The sequence below is a fragment of the Equus asinus genome, chromosome 10 (assembly GCF_041296235.1).
Source record: "Equus asinus isolate D_3611 breed Donkey chromosome 10, EquAss-T2T_v2, whole genome shotgun sequence".
Taxonomy (NCBI): Eukaryota; Metazoa; Chordata; class Mammalia; order Perissodactyla; family Equidae; genus Equus; species Equus asinus.
The window spans coordinates 17,918,210-17,929,338 of record NC_091799.1 but is presented as its reverse complement, the minus strand read 5'-3'; the positions used below and the strand labels follow the sequence as shown (position 1 = coordinate 17,929,338).

General features: G+C 59.6%; 1 protein-coding gene across 2 annotated transcripts; it reads right to left on the bottom strand.

Moving 5' to 3' along the window:
• Positions 1 to 713: 713 nt before the first annotated feature.
• On the bottom strand, positions 714 to 10,779 carry AK1 (adenylate kinase 1). Of its 2 annotated transcripts, none has more exons than XM_044778702.2 (7): positions 10,644 to 10,779; positions 7,570 to 7,608; positions 5,967 to 6,002; positions 5,625 to 5,788; positions 4,816 to 4,932; positions 1,206 to 1,397; positions 714 to 953 (listed from the first exon to the last, which is right to left on the bottom strand). In XM_044778702.2, exons 2-7 carry the CDS (start codon positions 7,574 to 7,576, stop codon positions 885 to 887), a joined length of 585 nt encoding a protein of 194 aa, XP_044634637.1. In that variant the 5' UTR covers positions 7,577 to 7,608; positions 10,644 to 10,779; the 3' UTR covers positions 714 to 884. The 2 variants fall into 2 exon arrangements, with proteins under 2 accessions (XP_044634637.1, XP_070374803.1); XM_070518702.1 differs by lacking the exon at positions 10,644 to 10,779 and adding an exon at positions 7,803 to 7,978.
• Between the last annotated feature and the right edge of the window lie 350 nt (positions 10,780 to 11,129).

The window sequence follows — 11,129 nt, the reverse complement described above, 5'->3', positions numbered from 1 at the left end:
AAGGCCGCTCTGGTCCTGGCCCCCCGCAGTGGTGACTGACAACCTACACCCTTCGTGCAGCGTGTTCGTGTCCTAACCACCGAGCCTAATTCAGATTTGGAAATGGGCTCAGAAAGGGCAGGCTGTGACCTATCCAGGGCCACACGGTGGGAGGTCCTTCACGTCTCACCTCCTCAGGGAGGCACCCCTGACCGTGACCCCCCCATTCACTCTTGATGCCTTTTACAGACCCTCAGAGCTTCCTGTACCAAGGAGGCCAATCCACTGCCCACTCGGCCAGCTGACATGTGCCACCTGCACTGCCCAGGAAGCCCCCACGGCCCATGACCTCACTGCTTGCTGCAGCCCAGGCCCCAGCGGTGAATAAGCACAGAAAACACACTCAGAGAGATGAGGGGGCAGGGCCAAGGCCACGCAGCGAGGATGCGGAGGAACCCAGGCCAGGGCCCAGCTCTGCCTGACCACAAGTCTCGAGAGCAGGGACCCAGCCTCATCGCCCTGGGTCCTCAGGCCTGGCATAGCCGGGGCCTGGCACAGCCTGTATGAGGAAGGGCCCTGGGTCTTCCATGGGAGCTGGGGGAGGGCAGCTGGCTGAGGGGGGCTGAGGGGCCTGAGGAGGAAGGGGACAGTGAGCGGCTGGGGCCCCAAGGCCAGGGTGGCCCTGCCACGTGAATCAACTCCGATGGAAGCAAAGAAAAAGGAGTAAAACCAAATGTCCTTAGAAATTCCTTTAGTGCTCAGCTGTCCATGAAAACAGGATAGAGTGGCTTCCTCTGTCTGTGCTCCAGCCACGCAGGGTGGAGGCGCTGAGCTCGGGCCAGGACGGCCTCCGGTCAGGGCAGGGGCGGGGCAGGGCTGTGAGGTGGGGAAGGGGCTTCACATCGCTACTTGAGGGCATCCAGGTGGGTGCAGACTTGGGAGAAGACGCTGTCCACGGAGCCTTCGGCATTGACCTGCGGGGAGACGGGCCGTGAGGGTGGAGACGACCAGGGCCGGCTGGGTGGGCCCCGCCGAGGCAGGGCTGACCTCCCCAGAGGCCCAGCCAGACTCCTGGAGCCCAGCCATGGTGGACAGCAGCCCATCACTGAACCAGTGGGGAAACCAAGGCCCAGAGGGGAGGGCTGGCCCAAGGTCACAGCAATCTGAGGCCATGCCAGGCAAAAAGCCAGGTTTCCTAGGGCTGCCCCGGGGCTGCTGGGGCGCACCTTGCGTACAATGCCCCGTTTCTCGTAGAAGGCGATGACAGGCTCTGTGGCCTTGTAATAGGTCTCCAACCGCTTCTTGATGGTCTCCTCGTTGTCGTCCACACGCCCACTGGTCTGTCCGCGCTTCAGGAGCCGCTGGGTCATGGTCTCGGGACCTGCGTCCACATACAGCAGCAGCGTGGGATGTCCAATCTGCAGGCAGGGAATGAGTCACAGGGGCCCCATTCCTGCCCTCTGGGGCCCCCTCCTCCCCATATCCCTACTTCTGGGGCCCCACTTGAGACCCACTCAGACCTTCAAGCCCTTCCCCAAGGCAGCCTGAGGGACCTTCCTAAAACCAATCTTCCCTGCCACTCCCCTGCTCAGACCTCTTCCATGGCTCCCCAGTGCCCTCAGGAGAAAGTCCAAACTCCTTCCCCAGCCTATGAGGGCTGCACGGTTCGGCCTGCCCTTCCCACCCTCCTTGTCTCGTGCTGCTCACTCCTGTGCTCTCCTTGCTTCAGCCACACAGACTCTCTGGTCTAGGCTTTCATCAACCTCCTCCCACGCCAGGCCTCTGCTCATGCCAGGAACCTCTGCCAGGAGTCCTTTCCCTCAACGCTAAGTGCTCACCCTCAGATCTGAGCCAAGATCTCATTCCTCCAGGGCAGTCTTCCCGGACGCCACCCCCACCACCATCCCCGCCACCCAGACAAACTCTTCCAGTCCTCCTTCCTCTACTGCTGTCTCAGGCTTGTCTCAGGAAGGCGTCTGGCTATTGACTTCTGTCCGTCTCCCCAGCCAGGCGGCCAGCCCCCCAGGGCAGCCTGGCGTCTGTCTTACACCAGCAGGGCTGGACCAGGACTTGACAAAGGAACAAGGGCTGAGTGAAGGGGTGAGGGGCTGCTGAGCTCTGGGGGTTCTGAACAATGTCACTGTCATTGGAACAAACATTTCATCCACCAGGATGACTTGGAAGGGAAAAGGGCACCAGTCCTCCCTCGGTGAGGCCCTGGCGCCCCCTGGTGTCCAGAGCCAAGAAGACCTGGTGTCCAGACCTCTGAAGGCCACAGCAGGGCTGGGCCCTGCGCTGAGCCCAGCGCCCACAGTAGCGCCCACAGTAGCGCCCACAGCAGCGCCCACAGCAGCCCCAGGGGGGATGGAGCCTTTCATTAACCCCACTTTCTAGATGTAGCATTGAGGGTCGGAGGTGACATCACACAGCTGGTACATAGATAGCGGCCAGACCAGGACGTGCCTCAGGGCTGCCTAGCATGTGACCACAGGGTCCACCGCCTCCTAGTTGGAAGGAAGCTAAGTCAACCCCCATTTCACAGACAGGGAAACTGAGGCCCAGATCAGGGTAGACACTTTCTTGAGGTCTTGCAGCCACTTAGAGGTTAAGAAACAGTGTCCTTTGACGTCAGACTTAAAAGGTTTTTTTCGAATACCATGTCTACTCAGACAAGGGAAACAAAAGAAAAAATAAACAAGTGGGACTTTGTCAAACTAAAGAGCTTCTGGAAGGCAAAGGGAACCAAGATCAAAACGAAAAAACAACCCACCAGCTGGGAGAAAATATTTGCAAATCATATATCTGATAAGGGGTTAATCTCCATAATATATTAAAAAAACTCACACAAATGAACTACAAAAAAACAAACAACCCGATCAAAAAGTGGGTAGAGGATATGAACAGACATTTTTCCAAAGCAGATGTACAGGTGGCCGATGGGCACATGAAAAGATGCTCCACATCACTAATCATCAGGGAAATGCAAATCAAAACTACACTTAGATATCACCTTATGCCCATTAGAATGGCTATAATCACCGAGACAAAACCAACACATGTCGGAGAGGTTGTGGAGAAAAGGGAACCCGCATACACTGCTGGTGGGAATGCAAACTGGCACAGCCCCTATGGAAAACAGTATGGAGGTTTCTCAAAAAATTAAAAATAGAAATACCATATGATCCAGCTATCTCACTACTGGGTATTTACCCAAAGAACTTGAAATCAACAATTCAAAGAGACTTAGGCACCCCTATGTTCACTGCAGCAGTATTCACGATAGCCAAGAAGTGGAAGCAACCCAAGTGCCCATTGACTAATGAGGGGATAAAGAAGATGCGGTATATATACAATGGAATACTACTCAGACATAAAAAAAGACAAAATCACCCCATTTGCAACCACATGAATGGAGCTTGAGGGCATCATGATAAGCGAAATAAGCCAGATAAACACTATGTGATTTCACTCATGTGTGGAATACAAACAAACTTACAGACAAAGAGAACAAATTAGTGGTTACCGGTGGGGAAGGGGGCGGAGGATGGGTACAAGGGATGAAGGGCCATACTTATATGGTGTATGACAAATATTAATGTACAAATGAAATCTCACTATGTTATAAGCTTATCATGACCACAAGAAAAAATAAAAATAATAAAAAATTTTTTTAAAAAAAGAAATACAGTGTCTGACTTCTGGATGAGGCTCAAAGCTATAGAAGCCCAAAGATCACAGAGGTGGGGAGCAGGGCATAGGGGTCTGGTCCTGCCTCCAGCCCACTGGGATGCCCAGTCCTGCCTACAAGACCTGGAAGGAGTCCCTCTGCCAAGAAGCCCTCGCTGAGGCCTCCACCCACCCTTGCTGAACTTTCCCTCTTAGGTATTGATAGTCTCATCTGTTTCCCCCATGTGACCTGTGACACCAGAGGTATGGGTGTACGTGTGTGTATGCGTGTGCGTCTGTCTGTGCCCATGAGTGTGCACTTGTGTGCATCCTCGTGTACAGGTGTACTGCATCCTATGCATGCACTGCATGAGTGTGCGTGTATGCATTGCCAGATGTGTGTGCTCATGTACACATGCTTATGGCCTCGTGCGTGTGTTTGTGCGCCTCCGGACCTGTGTGCATGTGGACGTGCGCTTGTGTGCCTGTGTGTGCATGCACGTGTGCCTATACGCGTGTCTGTTTGGGTGAGGTGCTCCCACCCTGTGGCAGGTTTTCCTGGTGGGAACCTGAGGCGGCTCAGAGCATCATGGTCAAGGCCCACTCTTTGCAGCCAGACTCCCCGTGGTCCCTGGAAGGAGACCAGACTGCCCTCCCCGGCATTTGAGGCCTGAGCCTCCCTCTTTCACATCACCCCCAGTTACTGGGCCCCACAGATCATGCTCTCCCCACACCAGGCTGACCCTTCCAGCCCTGTCCATGCTGTCCTTGCCCCTCTGACCACGTGTTTACGGGGTGCCAAGCCCCACTTTTGAAGAACGCGTTCTCTCTAATCCCCATGCTGCCCCTCGAGGCAGCGGCAAGCTGTCTCTCCCCATTTTGCAGAAGGGGACGCTGAGGTTCAGAGAGGCAGAATGACTGGCCCGAGGCCTCAAGCAGCTGAGCTGGAACCTGAGCCCAGGGTGGTGAACTCCCCTGCCTGGTGCTTCCTCTTCTATACCTTTTCTTCTAGACTTCTAGAAAGACTTCCAGAAAGTCTTGCCTGGTTTCCGTCCAACCTCCCCCTGCCCCTCCTGCCCCAATCAGTCTCTCTCTGCCCATCACGGCAGCCCCCGCCTGGCCGCCCCACAGGCCACCCCACGTCACAGCTCCCACCAGGTTGCATCTTACCCTCTGCTCAAACTCCTCCCCCTGCTTCACTTCCCGAGGGTAGCCATCGATCAGGAAGCCTTTGGAAGTATCCACCTTGGCCACCATGGCGTCTCGGAGCATGTCCAACATGGTCTCCTAGGGGCGCAGCAAAAGCAGGAGTCCATGAGCCCCTCTTCCCTACCCCTCCTCTGGGCCTTCGCTGCCCCCCAGCCTGAAGCTCCCCCTGCCCTAACACAGCCCAAACAAGCCTCGCTCTCCAGGAAGCCTTCTCTGAACTGTGAAGACTTGATTGATTGAGCAAGGCATTCCTTCCTTCCTTCCTTCCTTCAATAGTATTGACTGAGCCCCGCCTCCCAGCCAGCTCCTGTCCGGGGCCTTGAGGACACAGCTGTGAACAAAGCAGCCCTTCCCTGCCCGCAGGAGGCTCACAGTCTGCCGAGGACACAGATAATTACACAGCTGATCCATCAAGCTCCAAGCATGACATGGGTTGGATGGGCAAAGAAGGGCTACAGGCGTATAAAGGTGGGGGGTCTTAGCCCAAATCTGAGGAGTTAGGAAGGTCTGAAAGCACATTCCAGGCAGGAAGGATTGTGATGAGGTTGGGGAGAGAAAGGCCAGGGTGGTGGGAGACTGGACAGGTCAGCAGGGCAGGGTCCTGGAGGCTCTGGGAGCTTCTGGAAGGAAATTTCCACCCAGGGCCATGGGGACCCACAGGAGGGTTCAGAGTCAGGGAGGGTCATGGTCAGCCTTGCCAGGGTGTCGTGGGCTTTGCTGGCATCCACTCGGGGCCACCGTCACTCCCCGCCCCACTAGGGCCCACTCACCAGTGGCACCAGCTGCCCCTTCTCCATGATCTCCGACAGCACCTTGCCCCTGGCTGAGCCCGAGCTGGCCTCGGCCCGCAGGAGGTCCCCGGTGGAGAGGTGGGTGTAGCCGTACTTCTGGGCAATCTTCTCACACTGGGTGCCCTTCCCCGAGCCAGGCCCACCTGCAAGCGCCCACCCGTTCAGAAGCCCTGAGACATGGGGCCCCCACAGGGACAGGGTCTGCCGAGGTCGCCCAGCGGAGGAGGGGCAGAGCCCAGGAGGCAGCCCCAGGCCCGGGCTCCCACCAGCACCTGCGAAGACCCTCCCTGCTTGCTGCCTCGCCCGCCTCCCTGGACTCACCCACCACAAAGATGATCTTGGTTTTCTTCAGCTTCTCTGTGGGAGGGAAAAGGGGAGCAGAACTCAGTCACTGGCTTGACAAAGAGCCAGAAGCACCTCTGGGGTCCCAGGCCCGGGCTGGGCCACAGGCAGAGGGCTAGACACAGCTCACACTTCTGTCAGTGAGGCAGACAAGCCACAGCCCAGAGTGAGTGGTGATGGGGCCAGGAAAGCTCAGAGACTGGGACAGGCCAGGGAGGAGAGGGTGTTCCTGGCAGAGGGACAAGCAGAGGCAAAGGCCTGGAGGCTGCTCCGAGGGGCTCAGAGGTCAACCCTCACGGCCCCTCCCTGTGGGTGGCGGGTCACCTCTGGCCTTAGAGTCTTCCTGATCGCGGGGGTTTGTCACTGAGCAGCAGGCCCCCATTGTCCTGTTCTGCTGCATCCCCTCGTCTTCCCCTCCAGGCCCTGGGCCTGCCCATCGCCCGCCTTCCCTGGGCGGTACGAATGTGGAGCTGGCAACCACAACATACGTCTCCCTGGAGACGGTTGCCGGGCAGAGGGCTGCGGTGGGCACACGGAACCCTTGCCCAGAGAGGGAGGCGAGCTGACATTCCAATCTCTGCCTCGCTGGCCCCAAGAACTTAGTAAGACCACAGCCCCAGCAGACAGGGGAAACTGAGGCCTAGAGAGGCAGGGATCTGCCCCGGGGATGCCAGAACCGGAAGTAGAACCCAGGCCCTCTTCCCAGACTGCCTGGCTGCCCCTTCTCAGAGAAGCAGGACCTCGTTGTGTGACCTTAGGACAGAAGTCTTCACGCCTGTCTGGCTCCATGTTCCTGCCGCACTGAGGAGGTGAGCTCAGCAGCTCCCAGGGGCCCTCCCCGCCATGGGGCTGGAGGCCCAGAGGAGCCGTCAGAAGAACGACTTCTGTGGGCTCCGTTCTCTGCCTGCTGTGTGATGGGCACAAGCCCGGGTGTGGGGGGAGGCCACAGCCCAATGGTAGCTGATGTTCGGAGCCCCAGGGGAGGAAGGGTGACCGCGGCTTCAGGCAGCAGCAGCAGCTGGGCCCACTGGGCTTCTTTAAGAGCCGCCCAGGCTGAGGCACATTGCCAGGGATGGGATGGGTGGGGCAGCCAGAAGGTGGGCCAGCCAGTCTCTCTGTCTCCCTCCACGTCCCAGCCCACAGGAGCCAGGAGGGCCCCATACATCCTCCAGACCCACCCCTACTGGATGAGAAACTGAGTCTCAGAGAGAGGAGGGAATTGCTTCGTCCTCGTCAGCCCTGGCATTTGCACACTCGGCGCCTCTCCCCAGGACAGGCCTCCTCTCACCAGGGCCCACCCTTTCCAGAAAAAGGCAGGGATTCAGCTCTATAAATACCAGCGTGGGAGGAGAGCTGTGGGGCCCTCAGGAGCCTCAAGGAGGACTCGTCTCTTCTAAAATTAATCTTGGAGCTGACACATCCCGTGAGAAGCCGAGGAGGATGCTGGAGGTTCCCAGACAGGACCCCTCCGGCAGCCCCAGAGCCTCCTCCAGCCCCTCCCAGAATGTGTCCCAAGAGCACGCCCCATTAACAGAGGGGTACACTGAGGCCCAGGCAGTGAGCAGGAGAGGAGACTCCGTACCTTCCATCCTGCCGAGGTCCGGGGAGCCGAGTCAGCACTCTGCAACACAAGGACACGGGGGGCTCGTGAGGGGGATGCCCCCTCACCCCGCCTCTGCTCCTCCAAGCCACCAGAATGTGCCAGGCCCTGACGTGCCCTTGAGGGTGGAGGGGGCCGCTGGGGGCAGGGAAAGCTCAGGAGGCTGGGTGACCTTGGGGAAGTCACCCTTCCTCTCTGTGCTTCCGCTGTCTCACCTGTCACAGAAGGGCAGCAGCCCCCTCCGGTCCACCTCTTCCCATGGGAGGTGCTGCTTGGTGAGGGCAGTGCTGGGGGTCCTAAACAGACACCAGCAACTGCTGGGCTGCTCCCCTTGCAAGTCCCAGATAACAGGGCGTGTGTGGTGCCAGCGTCTGCCCCTCACCTTGACGACGCTCCCCTCCCCAGGGCCTGGAGGAAAGCTGCCCGGAGGTGGGAGGAGGGACCGGAGCTGCATGTGCCCTCATCTGGGATGTAGTTTGGATGATCAAAGGGACACAGAGCCTGAGGGGGGAGGAAGCTTCGGGAGCTGCTCCCATGGACACAGCCCTTACAGTTTTCAAGTGAGGGGGTCTCCAGGCTCTCGCCCCTGTACAGGCCCACCTTCCACCCTCCACGTGGCTGCTGCCCCGTCACTGCCTTGAGGACCTTGCTCCACTGCCTCCACCTCCTGTCCGCTTATAAATCAACTCCAACCCTGCCTGGGTCCCACCTTGTGCCTCTCCAGCCCCCCCAGGGCCTCCCTCAACCTCTACCACCCATCAGTCTCCAGACTTGCCATCTGCACACCTTTGGCCTCCACTCCCCAGCCACCAACCCTCCCCCAGGGCAGCATCCATCATAACCACTCTCACCTTGACCCTCGGCCAGCATTCCTCCCCCTTGGGACCCCCATCCCACGTCCCTACTCCACCCTCTCACTGTTGGCTTCAGTTCCCAGATGCCCCATCCCTGCCCAGCCAGCCCAGGCCTCTCTCCCTAGCCCCTTAAAACTATAGACCCTGGACAGGCTCGGAAGCCCCGCAGACCCCACAGACTCTGAACAGCCCCTCCCGTGTCCCCAGCTCCTCCACGTCCCTCTCAGCAGAAGGCCCCCGCTCAGCAGGAATGCTTCTCCCACAGCCCACCTCTGCCTTGCGCACACACGTCCCAGTGCTCTTGCTCCTGAGCCTCTCTCCAGTTGCGTCCCCACCGCTGCTTCCTTGTCCCAACAGGAGGCTTGGCCACTGACCCTGCCACCATGGGCCTCCCTACCTTTGCCCTCTGTGAGGCAATCTGCAGGATTTTCTCTGACAGCATCAGACCATGTCACTTGCCTGCACGAAACCCCTCCATGTGTGGCCCCCTCAGCTCCCAAGATAAAGCCTGGCCATTAACATAGCTGACAGGGCCCAGTGATCTGGCCCTGACACCCTCTGCAGCCTCAGCAGCAGCTGCCTGAACTGCTTGGAGCTCCCTCACCCACCATGATCATGTCCCACCTCCGGGCCCTGGCTAATGTTACACCCAATGTCCGGATGCCTTTCCCCAAGGTGCTATCGTTTAGGATTCAGTTCAGGTGTCACCTCCTTCAGAAAGTCTTCCAGGACTCTGCCCTCCACTCCCACACTGGCAGGAGCCTCCTCGGAACTTCCCCCAGCATCACACACACCACACTGTATCGCTCCTCTCTGTGGTACGGCAGGCCTGTGTCCCACACCAGACTGGGCCTGGGCTAGGCACAGGGCTGGGGGCCCCACTCCACCCTCACAGCCATCTTGGGAGGGAACTGAGGCTTGGAGAGGAGGGGGGACTTGCTCCAGAGCCTGGCTGGGGTCAGACTTGGGGCTGTGCTCTCTGCTGCTCTGGGTCTGGCACCCGGTGGGTCCTTGAGCAACTTTGCTGACTGTCCCGCCAAACTGGGGCCTGAGTTAATAGCCTCTTTCCTGCTGAGTGTGCTCAAGGAAGAGGAGCAGCTGCCAACGCCCCTTAGAAGCTGGCAGGGGCGGGGGGAGGGGGAGGGTCCCCAGGCCAGGGACGGCCTTCAGTGCCGCCCTGAGGAGTGGCCTGGACCCCACCCGCCCCGCCCCCTCCCGGTAACCTAAGCTCCAGTGTGCTGCTGGCACCTGCCACTTCCTTGGTCTAAAATAACTTGGGTTGTGAGGAGGCCTCATGGTGGCCGGGGGGTCCAGGATGGAGTTGGGTTACAGGCTCAGCACCCAGGCCTTATAAGGCCCCCAGGTCAGGGCCACAGTGACTCCCAGGATGACTGGGTGGTCTGCCAAGGGGCCTGGGGACCTGAGCTCAGAAGGACAGCACCTTAACCTCAACCACAAGGCAAGGCCAGGGCAAGACCCAGGTCTCCCAGTTCCTGACCGAGAGCAGCCTTCCCAGTGGTTGGCAACCGACTAGGGTTCAAATCCCAACTCCATCACTCAGCTGTGTGACCTTGGGCAGCTGGTGTCCCCTCTCTGGCCCTGCCCCCCCAGGCCCTGTCCCACTGCTGCTGGAGCATCCCGGGTGGGTGGCTGAGCAGTGCTCAGGAGAGGCCCCAGGTGCTGGCCCCAGGGCTCCCACAGAGCCCCTGCCCTTTCAGGGGGCTGGGGCAGGGGGCCAAACACCCAGGGGCTTCCCGTCCCCAAAGTGCTGTCAAAATGACATCACAGGATAGCTCCTCCAATCACACTGGCTACCCCTGCCCAGGTCCTCTGGGGCAGGGAGTCAGCCCTCAGTCCCCCCTCCCTGGGCCCCAGTGGGGATATGCCAAGGGCAGGGACCTGGAGCCCTAGGAGTACCAGCCGGGACAAAGGGGTGACCCTGTCGGAGGCTGGGAGGGACTGCAACACACATCTACAAACGCACATCCACAAAGGGACACCAACTGTGGCCCAAATGCCCAGAGCACAGCCTGGGGAATACAGACAGGCAAATGCATCCAGATCACAATCACGGAGACAAACACAGCCACACGAACCCCACGGAGACCCCGACACACAAATGCTCGGCCCCCTGGCGAGCGCGGCTCCCCGCTCCCCGCAGGGCGCCCCGCCGCGCGCCCAGCCCCGCGGGCGCACACTGACCTGCGGAGGGTGCGGTGGGCACCGGGGCCAGCGCGCGCCCTGCCGTGCTCGCCGCCGTGGCCAAGGCCACTATTTATAAGGCTGTCAGCAGCGCGCGGCATGCCGGGAGCCAGCGCTCCGCGTTGGCAGGGAGGGAGCCGGGAGGGAGGGAGAGCGCGCCAGGGAGGGAGGGGCGACTGGACCCAGCCGAGCCCCGTTGGGAAGCCAGAGCAAGACTGGCGTCCCCAACCCTGCATGCCCAGGTGGCCGTGCCTGCGCTCCCTACAGCCCTTTACAGTTTGCGGAGGGTTTTTCATTCCTGCAACACCTCCAACTGTGCCCACATCACTCCAGGGGAACAGGACCAGGCTTCCCGTATGACGGGTGGGGAAACTGAGGCCCAGAGAGGAGAGGTTCTTTGCACAAAACCCCACAGCAAATTTGGCGGCAGAGAGCCGCCAGAACCAGGGAGGGAGGGGACTGAGGCAAGGATTCCGGGGGCTTTGC

What these genes read in the sequence shown, in the direction of transcription:
- AK1 (XM_044778702.2), bottom strand. An exon ending in CAAGATCATCTTTGTGGTGG is followed by an intron (nt 5,789 to 5,966) that starts GTGAGTCCAGGG and finishes GGGCGCTTGCAG; the next exon opens with GTGGGCCTGGCTCGGGGAAG. An exon ending in AGGGGCAGCTGGTGCCACTG is followed by an intron (nt 4,933 to 5,624) that starts GTGAGTGGGCCC and finishes CTGCGCCCCTAG; the next exon opens with GAGACCATGTTGGACATGCT.